This window comes from Cyprinus carpio, chromosome A17 (assembly GCF_018340385.1).
Source record: "Cyprinus carpio isolate SPL01 chromosome A17, ASM1834038v1, whole genome shotgun sequence".
Lineage (NCBI taxonomy): Eukaryota > Metazoa > Chordata > Actinopteri > Cypriniformes > Cyprinidae > Cyprinus > Cyprinus carpio.
Window position 1 is genome coordinate 2,658,420 of NC_056588.1, and position 17,906 is coordinate 2,676,325.

The window sequence follows — 17,906 nt, forward strand, 5'->3', positions numbered from 1 at the left end:
GCTATTCCTTTAAAGGAGACTATGAGTTCATATCGTACCATTATTCACTATGAAACTGTTGATGGCAGCAAATCTCTGCCAGTATGCGTTCACCACAGAAACATGACCTTTCTCATCATGTCTGAAAGAAGAATTGTGGACAAGCTGACAATACATGCTTAAACAAGAATAAGGCAACCATAATTTACATTTGATTATATTCAAAGATGCACACTGCATCTATATCCATGTATAATAACAATGTCTCTAGGGACCAGAGTATCTGACAGTACCAGCTCTAAGGCAGATTTCCATGCAAAATGCAATACTGAAAACTCTCTTTTTATCCTCCTCCAGTTTACAGCTTATAAATGTATGAGACAAATAATGGCAGGCTGAGAAAATAGCTTGTGGTTAAACCCCGGAAGTCTCTCGGCTTAAAAAGAAAGATGACATTTCCTAAACTTCCTTGAACCTTCTCAGGCCTTTAGACACTTGCTGTAGCTATAAGAGGACAAAGGCATAATTCCTTAGTCAGCAGTATGAACTGAACTTCCTATTTCTGATGTGCCTTTGAGTTATTGTTTTTTATCTGCGGTGAAGTTGGACTGGTCTATGTTTGTTATGATATTCAGAGCGTCTTATATAGTATTCAGTGCATCTTGATGGGTCAATTTGAGAGGACGGCCTTTACTAAAAACTGCATTACGGACATAAAGAAACGAGGAAGGTAAGCATTAGCATTTGTCTTTATCACACTTTTTGATCACTAAAATACATGCAGCATGTGCATCTTCTAAAGATGTCAAGACCATTTTAAAAACCGATAACAAACTGGATAAAAAAGTTATACTGTCAGTCCATATGATCTTGCATGCCTTGACCTCAGTGGGGTTGCGGATTGGTGTTGCAAGCTTTGATTGCGTTATATGTACAGATATGGTTTAAAGAACCATTGCACAGACTGACATGGTAATGAGTCTCTGTTGAGCCATATATGCAAGCTGCAGTTTCTAAAAATGGTTGTAACTGAAAACACACATCACATGTGTTTTAATAGCAGTCTGTACTGTTATGAGCACTAGGTAAGCTGGGTTTACCTCAAGAGTGGATAAAGTTCAGATAGTTTGCAAATGAAACCGTTGAGATGCAACTCAACAGGTTACTCAACTAATGTTGAAATGAACAAATAACAGTCATATCTGGCATAAAAACATATTATTTTTGTCATCTCATTTGCGCCTGGGCGCGCACAAGTGTTGACGCAATGTAAATTTCATGCAAACACAGATTACTCCGATATGAAAATGTCTAATTAAAAAATGTTGTTCAGTTCATAAGTATTTGATTCTATTAATAAAAATGCAGATGTCAGGATAAATTAGAAAAGACATTTGATAATTTCATGCTTAGAAACTTCAGGCAACAACAACTGTCACTTTTGAGCTACAATAATAATTTGATACTGTCTTAGAATTGTCATCATCGTGATAAATTCCAACATTCCACTACAACAATTTGTCAGAGAACAAATTCCAACTGGATTTAAAACTAAAGACTAATTTTATTATTAGTAAATCAAAAGATGTAACTACTGTAACTGTGCCATAGTAAACGTGAGATGAAAACAACTTCATAATTGACACCTTTATGTAATCAGGTTGAATGTGTTACACCAAGTTAAAGTTAAAAGGGAGCAGAAAGCAAAATAAATAAATAATCAAAATCCAAATAATAAAATGAAGTCAAATTATAAAATGAAATAAAATATACAATAAAATAAAATGAAATAAAAATAACCTTCATTTGTAAGTCATTTTCCTCATTTGTAATCACTTTTGGATAAAAAGCCTCTGCTAAATGAACAAATGTAAATGTATAGGCACTAACTCAAAGGATAATTAATAGATTAATCTTTTTTTTTGATTTCTTTTTTCTTTTTTAACAGATGAGGGTTGAGTTGATGTCGTGCCTCAGTAGAGTCTTTTTTCAAGAGAGTACAGATCTTTCAGTTGTGTTTGTTGCTACACGCGCATGGCTTTTAAGTTTATTTCTAAAGGTCTAACAGTCGCCTTGTTCCACTCACTGGTCAGAGTCTGACAGCTTCACACACTCAGCAAACAGACTAAAATGAAGATGGAAACTTTCGAAACCGCAAAGCGCACTTGAGCCTTTGACACTGATGTGCTGTGTTAATCTGATTCAGAGAGTTGAACTGATGATCTCTCTGCAGACTTTCTTCAAACAACACACTCAACACCTGGCCTTTCTAAAGCACACATGGGTACATGCATGTGTTATTCTACACATTTGTGTGTACATTAGAGGTGGAAAAAGTGTTTGCAAGTACATTTTTAGTGCATTTAATCATCATAGTTTTGATTTGAGATGTATAAAATTCACCAGGCGCTAAATTTATGTGAAGATGTTTCTACATGAAAAAAAAAATGATTTTTAGGACAGCAGCATCTTTCAAAGAGCTTAGATACAGATCAAACTGCCTATGCTCTAAGCAGACCATGTGACAGGAAGTGATAAGATGGCGTCTAAACTTCAGATTCTAGATGTGAGAGGAAGCCTCAAACTGAGTCATGGTGTGAATTTACTGTATCTGCTGTGGGTGGAAAATTAAGATATTATTAGTTTGCTAAAGACAGATTCCTTTCTGTATTAAAAATGAACAAATTAATCTTAGACACAATCTAGGCTTTAACAAGTGCAAATAAACTGTGAACAATTGATTTTATTTTTTAGCATGAAACACTATCATTTAAAAGTTTGGCGTCAATAAGATTTTCAAAACGTTTTGAAAGAAGTCTCTTATGCTTGCCAAGCCTGCATTTATTTGATCAAAAATACAGTAAAAACAGTAATATTTTTTCAAATGTATTAGCACTTAAAATCTCTGTTTTTTATTTAAATATATTTTAAAATACAATTTATTCCTGTGATCAAATTTGAATTTTCAGCATCATTACTCCAGTCTTCAGTGTCACGTCATCCTTCAGAAATCATTCTAATATGCTGATTTAATGCTCAAGAAACATTTCTTAATATTATCAGTTTTGAAAAAAAAAGTTGTTTATTTATATTTATTATCAATGATTTTAATAGTTATGCTGCTTAATATTTCTGTGGGAACTGTGATATGTTTTTAGGATGAATAGAAAGTTCACAAGAAGCATTTATTTGTAATAGAAAGCTTTTGTAACATTACAAATGTATTTGCTTCCACTTTTGATTCATTTAATGCATCATTGCAACATCTGAATGGCAGCATACATTGTAACACAGGTTCCTAGTCTTCTTGTGCATAATTAAATGCAGGTTATTCTCAAAATGTTTGTCTTTGTCAACTTGCTCTATCTTGTTTTATAGGAAAAAACAATTATTGAAATCTGCTGAGAGCTGAATGTGTGAAGAAAACAACATTAGATGTCTTTCATAGTTACACTGAAACCAGCATGTAATCACGTGCCCTCAAACCATTAGTTTAACGGTACAGAAGTGGCACTTTAATCTTTCTAAAGATGACAGAAAACCTGTACGAGACGAATCAGTTCACCAACCACGCCAACGGGACCTATTTGTTCCAGCACAGCCCAAGCGCGTTGGGTGCACCTCACTATGGTGTACCAAACGTAAGCTCGATCCAGTCATCTCCAATGTCTCCTCGACTCAACCACGAGCAGCTAACATCTCCTGGCACTCCAGGACATGAACTTTCTCCAATGCTCGAGATGCCAAACAGCGGCGGGACTTGGGAATATAATCAGTTTGGAAGGACGTCATCATGGGGATCTTCTTCTCTTGAAGAACTACCCGAAACGTCTCGAATATTTAACCCATTTAACATCACATCTCAAAACAACTTATCGCTGATTTGCAAAGACAACTGCAGTGCTTCTCATCCTCAAAGGTTGGACTCGTTCTCAAAGGCCTTCTCTACGAAGAACATGCAACTTCTTTTTGATGATAGTAACAGGACAGATGATAAGCACTCAGAAAATCACATTTCAGGGGGTTTGCACCTGCCTCAAAGTCTCCCAGAAGGATCGGACAGGCAACCTTTGGAGTCTCCGGTTTTTAACCCAATGGTCATTCAAGGTCAATGCGATCAGAGCAGCTTCCATCCATCAGAAAGTCAAAACTCATTGCACGGCCTTTACCAAAACCAGCAACAGTTTCAGTATGGATACCAGCAACACAAACAGAAATTAAACAACATGGAGCAGGTAAACAGGAGCCTCCAAAAACCACAGAGCTCTTGGCATGGCTATCAAAGCCACCCAATGCCATATCCGATGGCCTTGAATCAACAACAAAGAGGGATATTTGCACATAAAACTCACCTGGACTCTCATGAACCTGCTCAGTCGCCAACCTACGACCCCCGTCAAGACTTTAAAGTCCCAGAGCAGCAGATCTTCCATTATCAAGACCAACAACATCTTTGTTCGCTTTCCCAACCCAGCAATCCTTACCTCGTGCAAGATAACGTGCAATCAATCCCTTCAAAGCAAAACAACATGTTTAGCGATGCTCGTCACTCGGCACCCAACACACCTGTGTTCACGAGTCCCAAAGAAGACCAATCTGCTTTCAACTTCCCTCACCGAAGTGAAGACCTCTGCAGCCCGCTTTACCAAAACAGGAGCTCAGGGGTCTGTAAAACTCTTCCACAGATGACTATGAGGGGGGATATTTTTCATCATCCCACCGCACATGCACCTCAGTGGTCACAGGTATTGTATTTTTTCTTTTATTCGTTCATTTTAGAGTCATTTGCATTTATGTTAAGGCTTTCTCATAAATACCTTGCAGGCACCTTCACCAGATATTCAAGATGAGGCCATTTCACCTCATTTCAGGTTTGACTCTCACCTTACTTCTATCCATTTAGTCAAATCTATTTGTATAGAGTGTGTTCTAAATACACATTTCAAAGCAGCTTTACAGAAAACTGTAATGCTAATGTTTATAACACCAGTATATTAATGCCTTATGATCTCATTAGAGCCAGGTGATAATAAAGTTCACATTTTGCGACGATTATAAACAATCAAGCAGATGATATTTGCTATATAGAATGTGTAGCCCTATGTGAGTACACAATACAAAAACTCAATGCTGCACTCATATTATTTATATTTAATATAGTATGTGGATTTGGATTTCTGTAGAGCAGAACCTGGGTTTTCGAGAGAGGATGGCTCTCATACAAAGATGAGATGCACCGTTTGTAACAGGGAGTTCAAAAGTCTCCCGGCTCTGAATGGTCACATGCGCTCACATGGAGGACTGCGGACACACCCCACATCCCTCAAAATGGTACGAAGCATCATTTAGACCATCAGTGAGGTGTTTTTTTTTTAAACTGTATGCTGATTTGCCCCATTGCTTCACATTTCTTTCTTTGTTTTAACAGAGAGACGGGCACATTCATCTGTCTGAAGCTGCTCAAAGCAACCCCATAATCTTACCTGTGTCAGTACCTGTCAAGGACTACCAGACCCCAACCAAACTCATGCTCAGCCTTCTGTGCCACCAGAAAGATGATGAACAAAATGGTTTAATTAAGATTGGTGCACAGTCACCCCTCCCGTCTGTACGAAACCACCCTTCCTGTGTGAGTTTCTGACATTCATGTAGTTATTTTTAACAGCTCGTTAGAAATTTAAAAGCTTTAACATCAAGATCTGAAACATCACTTCAGCATTCCGAGAATTTATAGACTACTGTTGCTGACAATGGTTTTTAAATATAAACTTGATCCTTATGCCACCTTTTTGATTAAAAATTACAAGGGCACATGAATGTTGCAATAATGACGTGCACGGATAAATAATTTACAATTAACGCAGCGATATTCCATTAAAAAAAATAAGAACTGTAAATTGATTTCATCACATGAAACATAATGCAATGAGCGCTTTAATATATCCAGCCCAACTTTGTTTAAATAGGAAATGCATAAATAAAAGAAAGTAAAATGTGCTTCACAAATATTATCAAAAGGTATTTGACTGCTGCCTCCAATGCAAGAAAAATGGGAACACAGTTTGCACAATCTGAGGATATTATTTGATCTATAAAACAAAATTATGTTTCTCTTCTAAACTTGATTTCTTTGCTTTCAATTGATGTAATCCTCTAAAATGCACAAACACTTTGAAATTGAATCTACATAATTTGGCCACTTCAAAATAACTTAATTTTAAGATTTAGACGTTATGACTACAAATTATATTTGTTTCTTATGGGATAGTTCACCCAAAAATGAAAATTCTGTCATCATTTATTCACCCTCATGTTGTTCCAAACCTGTACGAGTTTGTTTGTTCTGTTGAACACAAAAGAAAATATTTTGAAGAATGCTGGTAACCAAACTCTTGATGGTAGCCATTCAGAATAAAGAAACTAATACAGGTTTATGAAGTGCTGTTTTCAGGTTTCATTTTTGAGTGAACTATCCCTTAACTGCTTCATGTGGAATGGATCTACATGATTAAATCGTAACTATGACTGGAATGATAACTGAACCTTACACCCCACATAACACATTCTAGATAAAGAGATCTGTCTCGGATGGAGAATGTGCACCGAAGGTGGTGAAAAAGAGGTACCGCCGCTGTCTGGTCCCATTGATGATTCCTCCGCCCAGCTCCAGTCAGGAGTCCAGAGGTGCCACGCTCTTCCACAGTCAGCTCAGGACAGCGAGCAGCATGAGGGACGACATGCCCTACACCCCTCCACCCATGCTCAGCCCTGTACGTCCAGGATCAGGCCTCTTCAGCGCCATCAATGGAAAAGGCAAGAGAATGCAGACGGGGCTTGATAGTCTCACTTAATGCAGTCAAATTTACTGGCATGCTATCTAAAGATTTTACAACAATAGTAATGATTAAAGAGTTATTTTTACTTACTTATTTTAGATGCAATGTTGCAGTAGCTGTATTTTTCTCATTATAATATGCATTATCCATGTTTGTCTACAACAGGTGATATGGCTGACTGTGGTGAGACTTCAAGAGAGAAAGCGATTAATGTAACACCGTAAGCATTTTAAATTTTTGTGTAAATTCAATTTCACCAGCGAAAGCAAATTTAACTAAGTGTTACATTTTCTCAAGTGGCCCGGGTTGTGGGCTGTTGCTAGGTAGTTGTTTCTTGGCCAAAGTCAAAAAAGTCCCTTCTCAAGTCTCTATCATATTGAAAAAAAATATTAAATTAAATAAAAATTTCTAGTTCGATGCTTTTGTGTTTGATCGCAAAACTTCTGTGTTCTCCCGAAAAGTTTGCATTTGCTTGAAAAATGTTGTGTTCACACAAAACTTTTACCAAATATGTATTTATTTATTTATGGGAGAAAGCAAATTTTTTCCAGCGAATGAAAAGTTTATTCACTCAGAAAAGTAATATCACACTTTCCCTCATTATAACCACATGACCTGAGGTTTCATTTTCATTAAAGTGTTTCAAGATCAAATCATTACACTCTTCACCTTTAACACACACCAGCAAAACATATGTTACTGCAAATCATTTTACTATCAATCGCTTACTTGAGTTATTAAATAATTAAATAATGTTTGAACATAAATTCCATTAATAATCAATAACTATATTTTATGTGTTCTTTGTAGTCAGATTAACGTTGCTTACTTGTTTTATTAAACAATTAATAATGTTCAAATATAAAATTAATTAATAATCAATAACTGTATTTTACATGTTCTTTATAGTCGGATTAACATTGGTGAGGAATTTCAAGCAAAGATCCCAGACATTAAGAGTCAAACCCTCACAGAGGAAGATACCCATAACGCTGTTCTTCTGTGGTTGCCAATCAAAGACCTGGATACCGTTGATAACCAGCAGAAAGGTAACTAAAATCACATTTTCAACAAAATCACATTGAGTTCAGCAACTAGGAGACGTGGGGTGATTTTACAATAGGCATGATGCAAAGCAAAACATTCTAAAATCATTCTTCAAACAAGTAATTAATTTAACTACACTGGAAATGTTTTTTATTTATTTATTTATTTTTTGAAAAATTATTGGAGTACATTTGGCAAAAAAAATTAAATACTATTTAAGTCTTTCTACTTCAAAATTTCACGTTTAATTCAATGTGTTACTTGCAGATTTTATTCTGGGTGAAATTTCTTTTCTTATTTCTGAGACTAAATTGTTCTGACAACAATTGTTTTAAATGCAGGCTAACAAAATAGATGGTTAATTTTATTTTTGTGCACATTAAGGAAAAATAAACACCATTATTTGACTACTGGTGACTTTTTTCCCCTTTTAGTGGACAATCTTCTGAAAATGGCGTGCTCTAGTGTGCTGCCAGGGGGCGGAGCAAACACAGAATATGTCCTCCACTGTCTTTTTGAGTGTAGAGGAGATATTATGGTTAGTATTTTTCTTATTATCGCTAACACTTGTTTTCTAAAAAGCCTTAAAATAACTATCATGTTCCAGAATACCCTTGAAAAGCTTCTCCTGCCAACAACGCTGAGAAACACATCCAGCCCCAAAACATACTATCATTACGCAGGTGCGTAAAAAATTTTTGTCTCTCTTTTTACTATGGTATTCTCATTTGTTAAGTATTCCTTCCTGAGGACGGATATATAGAAGACTATAAATCAAGGGCCAGATTTACTAACAGCTTGCACCAACGCAAACATCTTTTGGTGTTAAACTACTGTCAGAATTTACTAAAAAAGTGCAGTGAAAGATTAGCACTGAAAAGGCATGAACACAGTCATTTTTGTGGCTGACCTTATTGCATAAGCATTTGTAGGAGTTACTCTTTCATACACAAAATTTAGGAGAGGAGGGAGGAGAGTACCTAAATGAATCACGCAACATGATTTACTAAGGTTTGTACTAGTCAGTTTACTGGTATTTGTGCCATTTTGCCCACCCAAAAATGTCTTAAACTAGATGCTAATTTGCACCGCTCTTGGTAGACTGCGCTGGTCATTATGAAAACGATCTGGCTGCATCTGTGTCCTTTAACCTGCGCATTGTCAGTAGATCAGCCGCAGAACTTTCCACTCCTATCGGCGCTTTTATGTGTTTGCTTTCTCACGCTAATCTGCCCCGTTTAGTAAATCTGGCCCTAAATACTTGAAATACTGAATAAACCACATTACAGCATTTCTTCTTCTTTTCTTATCAACCAGGATCAGACAGATGGACGCTTCAGGAAAAACGGCAGCTGAACAAAGCACTTTTAATTCATAACAAGGACTTCTATTTTGTCCAGAAAATGGTATATGTGGTCAGTTAATATTAAAGGGCTTGTGCAGGTTTCATGAATGTACTATACATTTAAGACTTTTTCAAGACCAAGTAAAGAAAATTTAAGGAATAAATTGAATGGAACACAATGCGCCAATGTGTTCTCTAAATGAAAATGTCTCAAAACAGATCTCCATTACTTTTTCATTCATTTTACAAAGAAATACCTTAAGTCTTGAATAGCTCTGCTTATCCATTGGAAATAACGTTTACCGATAACACAGCAAAAAAAAGTGATGTTCTTCATCAGTATTTTTGTCTTGTTTTCCAGTGCAAAAGTCTAAAGATTCTAAAATCAAGAGACATTTACTTGAGAAGCACGTTTTCTGAGAAACTCATCAAAATAAAGTGAGTCGACGAATTTAAATCTGCAAATGGGCTCAGAAAAATCAGCTTAATTCAAATTCAAAATTTCAAAAACACTTCATCTGTTTAATTTGCATCTCAAGTAAATGTATCTAGATTTATAGATGTTTAGATATTTGTCTAGGAAAACAAAACAACAATACCAAGGAAGAATTTTTTATTATTTTTTTAGCTGCATTTGGGTGATGCTTTTATGCTCTGAAATATGATATTTTTAAGGCCTTAATTTTTGGAAGGGTAAATTAAGACCTTTTTAAGACCTGCAGAACCCCTGTTTTAATATAATCTTATGCTTTCCGTGAATACATTAGCATTCATTTGTGACCCTGTGGTTTGGTGATTGTGAGAATGTGTTCTTTTATTATTTAGGTCAAGACAAAGTCAGTGTCTCAGTGTGTGGAGTACTATTACACATGGAAAAAGCGTTTGCGCTTGTGTACGAGAATCAGCACGGCTCTGTCTACACCCGTTCAAGACCAGCGGGTGAGTTCCAGCACATTTCTACTCTGAATTTCTCTGAAATGTCGCTGCTTTCGCCCACCAGAATTTACACAATTAAGACACCTTAAAGCTGAACTGATCGCACCATGCTGCATTAGAAAATTAAACATTAATAAAATAATAAATATTAAGTCAAGTGTCATTTGAGAGTGCAAACGTCACTCACTTTGATGTGTTATCTAATTCAATGACATTGAGACATTTTTAAGGGGGATTTAGGTGTGCACATACTTTACATTACATTATATTGTGACTTTCAAACATTTTTTTTTAATGCACAGCCTATATATTTCATCAATTAGGGAGACTGGGCGATAAACAACACCACAGAACCGAACAAAGAAGCCGACAGCAAAACCAGGGAGACTGAAATATCAGAAAACTCCAGCGCCGTGTTTGCCTGTGAAGTGTCAAACTCTGTGAGTATCTGTGTGCTGGTGTACATACTGAAACCTCTAGATGCTTTCTCCACTTCCTGTCATTTACTAGTACACTCACACCTTTTCTCTCAAAAAGGCTTTTACTGCCTCTGCATTCTGTCAGATGTGTACTGTGCAATAATCTAGGTGGTGTGATTGTGTAGCAATCACCTAGCAACCACTCAGAATACCTTTAATTCGCTAGTTCTCATTATTAGATTATTACAAATCCTCTGTTTATATTCAGTTATATCTGCAGAATTTGTTGATGTTCAAACTCTGGTGCAAAATTATGTTGTTATATATATATATATATATATATATATATATATTTGGGGTGTAGCGGTACGCAAATTCATACCGAAACTTTTCGGTACAGGTCTTTCGGTTCGGTATGCATGCAAACAAATACTGCGTTGGTTTAACCACTGCATGAGTGGAACTTCATTGGAAACTTCCATATTTTTATATTGTTGATTTTGATAAGAAACAAAGTCTCAATTTAAAATATGTCCTTTTTTTAGGAAATTCAAACAATTAATGAGGTTTTAACCCACTTTGATGTGGCGCGACAGAACGCTGTATAAACACCTCAGTTCAAACGGCAGCGCGATCATCTCTTCCTCTATCTTTTATTTTTTATTTTAGGTTAACATGTATGTGTGTATAATCGCTTAGGTTATAACGGAGTCTGTTTTTCGACCACAGAAAGAAGTCAGCAAAACAGTTAGTGAACAAAATGTTACGTAGCATCATTTACCTCAGGAAGTCATCAGTTTGTTTGTTTGGTTTTTTTTTAAGTGTTGATTATATTATCAAAATAAATAGTAATTAAATTTAAGTTTGGGCTCTGTTGTTAATTGGAACCTTATTGTGATGTAAAAGGTCTTCCTGTGGTTTAGAGCAGAATCCGGAGTAGATTTGTATCCCTAAGTAAATTTTAATTGCCATATAGCCAATGTGATGTTTCTAAGAATGAAGAAGACTATATGCAATATTCTAACTATATGCAATAGTTGATATTCAGTTTTAGGATTCAAACTCTTTATGAAAAAAATAAAAATAAAAAATCTCCCTACATAAGATGATTTTACAACAATTTAATCCAAAATTACAAAATTTCTATTATTTACTCACCTTCAAGCTGTTCCAAATCCGTATGCTGTTCTGTGGAGCAAAAAAGGAGAATTTTTAAAGATTCTGTCACTTGTAGTGTACTTTAGTATATATATATATTATAATATATATATATATATATATTAATATATATATATATATATATATATTATATATATATATATATATATATATATATATATAAAAACTGTACTTGCAGATAATATAATTAAATTAAAATGCCACTAAAGTGTACTTAAGGAGACACTTTCATTACTGTTTCTTAACACACTATTTCTTAAGTACACTTTGTAATAATAATTTCTTATGCACTTTGTAATAATGTCAAAATAAAAGTTAAAGTACATTCCAAATTACTGTGTTCTAATATTTTGTCACTTGATTATAATTTTAACTGTAGTGTGATATTTAATATTACATTTAAAGTTAATACATTTTACTTGCAATTTTATCATTACAAATGTGTTATTGCAAATATAATTTCAACAGAAATTACTTTAAAATATATTTGACTTTACTATAAAAGCTTGTCAGTGTTTACACTTTAACCATGTATCAAAGACAATTAATTATAAAAATTACAAATAAAGGTGTTCTTAATCCTACTTAAGTGGGTCCAAAACACTTCAACTCTTGCACTTATTAACATTTTACCTATAATACATTTGAATTTAACGTAATTGCAAAAAACATGCAATTAAGTGTCTGAACATAACATTCAAGTTCACACTCAAATTTAGCTTTTTTAAAATATATTATTTCTGTAATAAGTACTCATTTTAAAGGTATTCTAAAGTGTACCTTTTCATACAATGACTTCAAGCTCCAAAAACACATTAAAAATAAAAACTTGTTAAAAGCACCAAATAAGTATCTCATACAAATTTCAATTTTAATCTGTTACTCAGGCCAAGCTATCATAAAACCTCAGAAGTCTTGGAATATAGTGCATGAGTTGCATGAATGTTAGATTTATGGTGTTTCCTTGGCCATTTTGCAACTTATGAATATGTAACTAGTCATTACAGTACTTTTTAGTTTCTGGGTAAAATGACCATGTTTTTCACAGCAGATGAATGAAGAAACATGGACCCAGAATAATCTCCGGCTGCTCTGTAGCTCTCCAGCCGAAAACAGATCGTCCACGCTGACCCTGCCTTTGGGTTCGGCTTCTGTGAGAAGTTCTCCCTCCAGCACCACCAGTGGAGACACTGATTCAGCTGTTGTCTTTCCCTGCAACGAGTGTGGAAAGTAAGCCACGTCCTGAGTCAAACACAGAAACATCTTCATTCAGTTATGAATCACAGTGGTTGCGGTCTGATTCATGATTGCTTCATTCCACAGGGTGTTTTTGAAGGTGAAGAGTCGCAATGCCCACATGAAGACACACCGCCAGCACGAGGACACAAAACTGTGGCAGTTCCCCAGGGTTCTTGAACAAGATCATGTGATGGTGACACCTGAAAGCCCTGTTACACAACTAAAACCACCCATAAGCCTTCATTCTTTAACATGTGACAGGTCCACGGAGGTGAAAGCATCCTTAAATTACATGTGCAGTGAGTCAGTGCAGGAATTCAATTGTCCTCTGAAGACACTTCCTGTCCTACAGAGTCCACTGGACTATATTCCAAGTTAGAAGATGGATAAGGAAATTCTTTGTAGACTATAAACTGATTGCTTCATGTAAATGGTGCAGCTATATGTATATTAAAACTAAGGCGGAGGCACAACTTTGCTTTATTTCGCTGTAAAAAGTATGTAATGCGCTTTGCTTTACCTGCATCTGATATCCTGTGTATTATCTGATTTTGTATCCCATTTCATTTGTAATAAACCACCTGGTTCTCAGTAATTATCGAACACTCACATGTTGAAAATGTTGTCATTATTTACTCTTATTCTTGTATGACTTCCTTTTTTCTGTTGAAGACCAAAGAAGATGCTTTGAAGAATGTTGGTAACCAAAGAGTTTTTGGTAGCCATTGACTTCCATAGTATTTATTTATTTTAATTTTTTTTCATATTGTGGAAATCAATGGCTACCAGCAAACATTAAGGGGAATGTTACTTTTGAATGTTCTCTGAACGTTCTGAAACAAGCAGTAACATTAAAAAAATAAAATAAATAAAAAACAGAAAATGTCCATCTAAAATGTTTCAGATAAAAACATTCATGAACGACATATAAATTATGTTTATGCAAATGTTATGATTTCAGATAGTAAAATTATTGAAAGAAGTATGAGTTTTGTTTTTGATAATGTTATTAGAAATTTAGATGTGTCCTTATTTGATTAATACACTACACAGCTGAGTACATAGTGCATAAGTACATATTGTGTTAAATACCAGATCACTTTAAACAAACATTTGAATAATGTCAAATCTTTGAGACAACCTTGCCACTTAAACTGAGAAACCACTGCAGCATCCGGATGATCTGCCAATAACCATTCAGAAATATGCACAGATTCCAAAAAGCTGCAGCCAATCATCAAAGAGAGACTGAGAGCCAAGAGATGACATTTGACCAATTACAGCACAGAAAACACTGCTAGAAAAATTGCATTTGTTTCCACTTCCACTTCTGAGCACTATAGGTTTGGCTTGTTTGGTTGGTTAATAAGACTAAAGTACTTTATTATTATTATTATTATTATTATTATTATTATGGTAACCCCTTTGCAACAACATCTTTTATTTTTCAAACAGAAATATTCTATCTATACGGTTGTCAAATGACCTCATTGCACCTGTTTAATGTTTATTGTTTTTATGCTTTGTGTTGCAGTAATACAAGCAGTATGTTGTTACTGACCTTATGCTTGGTCAATGTTTGAATTCTATGACAGCACATATGAAAAAGTTCAAAACTGCAGCAGATTTCTAGCCTATAAACGATACTCCACGGTATAACTGTACGTTAAGTATATGCAGACTGAGAGTCTGTTCTGGTTATTAAACCTGAACAAAAACGAAATGCTTGTCAGAAGTGGGATTCGAACCCACGCCTCCAGAGGAGACTGCGACCTGAACGCAGCGCCTTAGACCGCTCGGCCATCCTGACATGCTACAAGCTAGTTTTATGCTAGCTTTTTTTATATTATTAGCAGTGCCTTATTATACTATATAGCTATATTTTACACATTTACGAGTATGTATTATGTTTTTAGTGCATTGTATCAATGCTAAAAACCTTTTCTGATACGATCGTCTTTGCAGTCCTGGTGGAAAGAGCGTTAAACCACACAAATACACTGCGATGTGTTAGGAACAGCAATTAGCATCTTTTAAAAAGCGCCGTTTAGTGATGTTGTCGGGTACTATTAGTCTAAAAGTAGATTTTCATATTTTAACTCGTCGATTTAATTTCTAATTCAGTTTTCCTGCGTCATTTATCAGTTAAAGTGTTTTCCAGACGCAGAGTCTGTCACGTGGTAAGCGTTACTTAACTCGAAGTGCGCTAACCGCAGTCGTTTATGGTTAAAGTAAAACGTACTAAATTTTATAATTTTACAGAGCTTATTGGGTCGAATTTGTATCCATATATCAGCTGCAAGTAGTTGCAATTACTATGTTTAAAAGATTAAATTTTTAATGAAAAGGCTGTTTGCACTAAAACAAAACACTTGCTCGGATTTCACCGTGTTTCAATGGAGGACGCGGGTTTATGGCCTTTGTGCGCCCTCTAGAGGAAAACACTGTATAAAACACAGACTGCAGTGATTATTTAGTAACGTGTGCCGCCCAATGGTCAAACTCGACAGCTGCGTCAGTTCCGACAGAACAGCATGGGCCTGAGTTCTAAAGATTGCATTTATATCTAAATATCAAAGATTGCATTTACTAAAATAATAATATACAGGTCAATGAATGTTTATTTACAGACAAGAACCAGTGTGTGATTTTCAGGGACTTCAGAAAAGAACCATTTAGTGCTGATATGGACCACGCCGAGTAAACATTGGACTAAACAAGGTACAGAACAAACTGTGTGTGTTTGCAGTCAAAATACTTGATTCATTTACCACACACCCATGTAAGTGATACAATGTAGACCACAAACATTACATAATGTTATGATGTAAAATACAATATGCTATCCAATGTTTTTTGTGGTTGCAATATAATTTAACATTATATAAGCGTAATGCTGGACTGTGAAATTAAATTATAAAATACAATGATATTTGAAGTTTAAGTTTGCATTGTAAAATTGCACCACATAATACAATATTATTTGAAGTCATGCTTGTATTGCTTCTTAAGTGACTTGGTATCATTTAAATACTTTTTTTATTATTCATATTTTGATTTACTTTCTGTATTTTAAAAACTTTAAATTTGTTCAAGTAAATCTGAATTTTTCCTTCATGTTGCAGATATGCATTTGTTTAGAGGTAAACAATATTTTGTTAGACAACAGAGAAAACTATGGCTTCGGCACAGCCTCCAAACTTCTCCTGGGTGGATCCTGGTAAGGTTGCAGGCATGGCAATGCCCCGAATGACAGCCCACTATCAGTACCTGCTGAACAACGGCATTAAACATCTGGTGACCCTGAGCGAGCGCAAACCTCCTTACCACGACACCTGTCCAGACCTGACCCTTCATCACATCAGGATTCACGACTTCTGTGCACCAACGTTTGATCAGATCAACAGATTCCTGTCCATAGTGGAGGAGGCCAATGCAAAAGGACAGGTAACTCAGGCCAATTAATTATGTAAATCTATGTTTTTCAAATAATAATTAAAGCTACATAATCGCAGCTAACAATTGTGTTTTAATACGTTTTGCTAACTTTCCCATTAAGTTATGAAAACGGTGAGTCTGAATGTTCTCCAGTATTATTATTATTATTATTTTTTTTACTTTTTTTTTTTTTTTTTGGTTTGTTTTTCTTGGTTATGCAACCATTAGGGGAACATTCTATTTTATCATTTTGCAGCTATTAAGGGAATGTTACTTTTGAATGTTCTCTAAACGTTCTGAAACAAGTAGTAACATTTAAAACATGTTAGACAAATATCCAACTAAAACGTTTCATGAAAGAAAAGAAAATCCATGAACCATATAAATAATGTTTTTGTGTTCAAAAAGGAACCAAATTTAAATAATGAGCAAGTACAGCACAAAAACCATATTCCATCTGTGTTTTTTCCTTACCTTAAGTCTGCAAGTTGCACTATTTTTCACAGTCGTCGGGATGGATTTCCCGGGAAATTGCATACTTTCATAATTGGTCCATGCCTGTTAATGTCATATCTGATTAATTCATTAAAAAATGTTTTTTTAATTAATGAAAGAAGGTCAGGCTAATAGTATATGCAGTGAAAGTATGCTATCTTGAAGCGACAGAACCTCGAACTGAAAGCAAAAAGTGAAAGTTAAAGTTACCCGTAATAAAACACGAACCAACATAGTTTGCATCACAATTTCTGTACACTGGGTTCACAAAACAATGTTTATGTTGGCAACAAAGCGACTCTCTAAACAACTTAAGTTACTACTTTGGTCTGTTTGCCTACAAACACTTATAGTTTCCATCGTTGTCGGATAAGAATCGCAATTGTTCTAGTTGCCAAACATTTGTAACGTTATTCTTAAACAACTGATTTTAATAAGTCAAAACAACAACAGCATATAAGCTACTTACCTGCTCATAAGACATATTTTCATAGAGTTTTGGTGTCGTTAGTGATATTAGCACTGATAAGACGATCATCTGTAACCATGTTTATAAAGCCATTAGATTCATCCGCACTGAATAGCGGAGCCGAAGCACAACTCACGTAATTACCAAAACAATGTTATTCCGCAAGTAACACGTATGTTATGCTTTAACCGCTAGAGGGCGTCACATAGTGTAGCTCTTCAAACACGTGTATGTTAAAGTGTTTTTGTCTTCTGCAGGCTGTTGTGGTGCACTGTTTGCTTGGTTTTGGGCGGACGGGGACCATGCTCGCCTGTTACCTGGTGAAGAGCAGGAAAATCACCGGAATCGATGCGATTAATGAGATAAGAAGCATACGCCGAGGCTCCATTGAAACCAGAGAGCAGGAACTAATGGTGGTGCAGTTTTATCAACAAAATAAGGTGTAAAATAAGAAACATTTATTTTTATGATGCAGATGTTTATGAATAATGTTATATAAAACAATAAAGAATTATTTATTTCCA

The 17,906-nt window shown here is 35.2% G+C and overlaps 2 protein-coding genes and 1 non-coding gene across 7 annotated transcripts in view; 2 read left to right on the forward strand and 1 right to left on the reverse strand.

Moving 5' to 3' along the window:
- The window catches only part of LOC109106792 (transcriptional-regulating factor 1-like), a 16,731-nt gene extending 3,142 nt beyond the window's left edge, over window positions 1-13,589 (forward strand). The window contains exons 1-15 of one of the 3 annotated variants that reach the window (XM_042773506.1): window positions 1-709; window positions 3,358-4,724; window positions 4,804-4,850; window positions 5,163-5,310; window positions 5,408-5,608; window positions 6,549-6,792; window positions 6,981-7,035; window positions 7,725-7,864; window positions 8,297-8,400; window positions 8,470-8,545; window positions 9,180-9,268; window positions 10,033-10,146; window positions 10,467-10,583; window positions 12,793-12,971; window positions 13,065-13,589. The exon at window positions 1-709 is cut by the window's left edge and continues 59 nt beyond it. In XM_042773506.1, coding sequence (XP_042629440.1) covers window positions 3,510-4,724; window positions 4,804-4,850; window positions 5,163-5,310; window positions 5,408-5,608; window positions 6,549-6,792; window positions 6,981-7,035; window positions 7,725-7,864; window positions 8,297-8,400; window positions 8,470-8,545; window positions 9,180-9,268; window positions 10,033-10,146; window positions 10,467-10,583; window positions 12,793-12,971; window positions 13,065-13,359 — 3,024 coding nt within the window. In that variant the 5' untranslated portion in view covers window positions 1-709; window positions 3,358-3,509 and the 3' untranslated portion in view covers window positions 13,360-13,589. Of the gene's footprint in view, window positions 710-3,357; window positions 4,725-4,803; window positions 4,851-5,162; window positions 5,311-5,407; window positions 5,609-6,548; window positions 6,793-6,980; window positions 7,036-7,724; window positions 7,865-8,296; window positions 8,401-8,469; window positions 8,546-9,179; window positions 9,269-10,032; window positions 10,147-10,466; window positions 10,584-12,789; window positions 12,972-13,064 lie in introns of all 3 variants that reach the window. The other 2 variants (XM_042773504.1, XM_042773505.1) reach the window with 2 other exon arrangements.
- A 1,118-nt stretch (window positions 13,590-14,707) lies between these two features.
- Window positions 14,708-14,790, reverse strand: trnal-cag. Its single transcript has one exon. It is a non-coding gene; the product is annotated as a tRNA-Leu (tRNA).
- Window positions 14,791-14,821: 31 nt separating this feature from the next.
- On the forward strand, window positions 14,822-17,906 carry LOC109106817 (dual specificity protein phosphatase 23-like). Of its 3 annotated transcripts, none has more exons than XM_019120085.2 (3): window positions 14,822-15,701; window positions 16,106-16,427; window positions 17,640-17,906. In XM_019120085.2, exons 2-3 carry the CDS (start codon window positions 16,158-16,160, stop codon window positions 17,826-17,828), a joined length of 459 nt encoding a protein of 152 aa, XP_018975630.1. In that variant the 5' UTR covers window positions 14,822-15,701; window positions 16,106-16,157; the 3' UTR covers window positions 17,829-17,906. The 3 variants fall into 3 exon arrangements, with proteins under 3 accessions (XP_018975630.1, XP_018975632.1, XP_018975629.1); XM_019120087.2 differs by having other exon boundaries at window positions 14,823-15,701; window positions 16,143-16,427; XM_019120084.2 differs by having other exon boundaries at window positions 14,828-15,701; window positions 16,150-16,427.

What these genes read in the sequence shown, in the direction of transcription:
- LOC109106817 (XM_019120085.2), top strand. Translation starts at nt 16,158, where the DNA reads ATGGCTTCGGCACAGCCTCCAAACTTCTCCTGGGTGGATCCTGGTAAG. An exon ending in AGGCCAATGCAAAAGGACAG is followed by an intron (nt 16,428 to 17,639) that starts GTAACTCAGGCC and finishes TGTCTTCTGCAG; the next exon opens with GCTGTTGTGGTGCACTGTTT.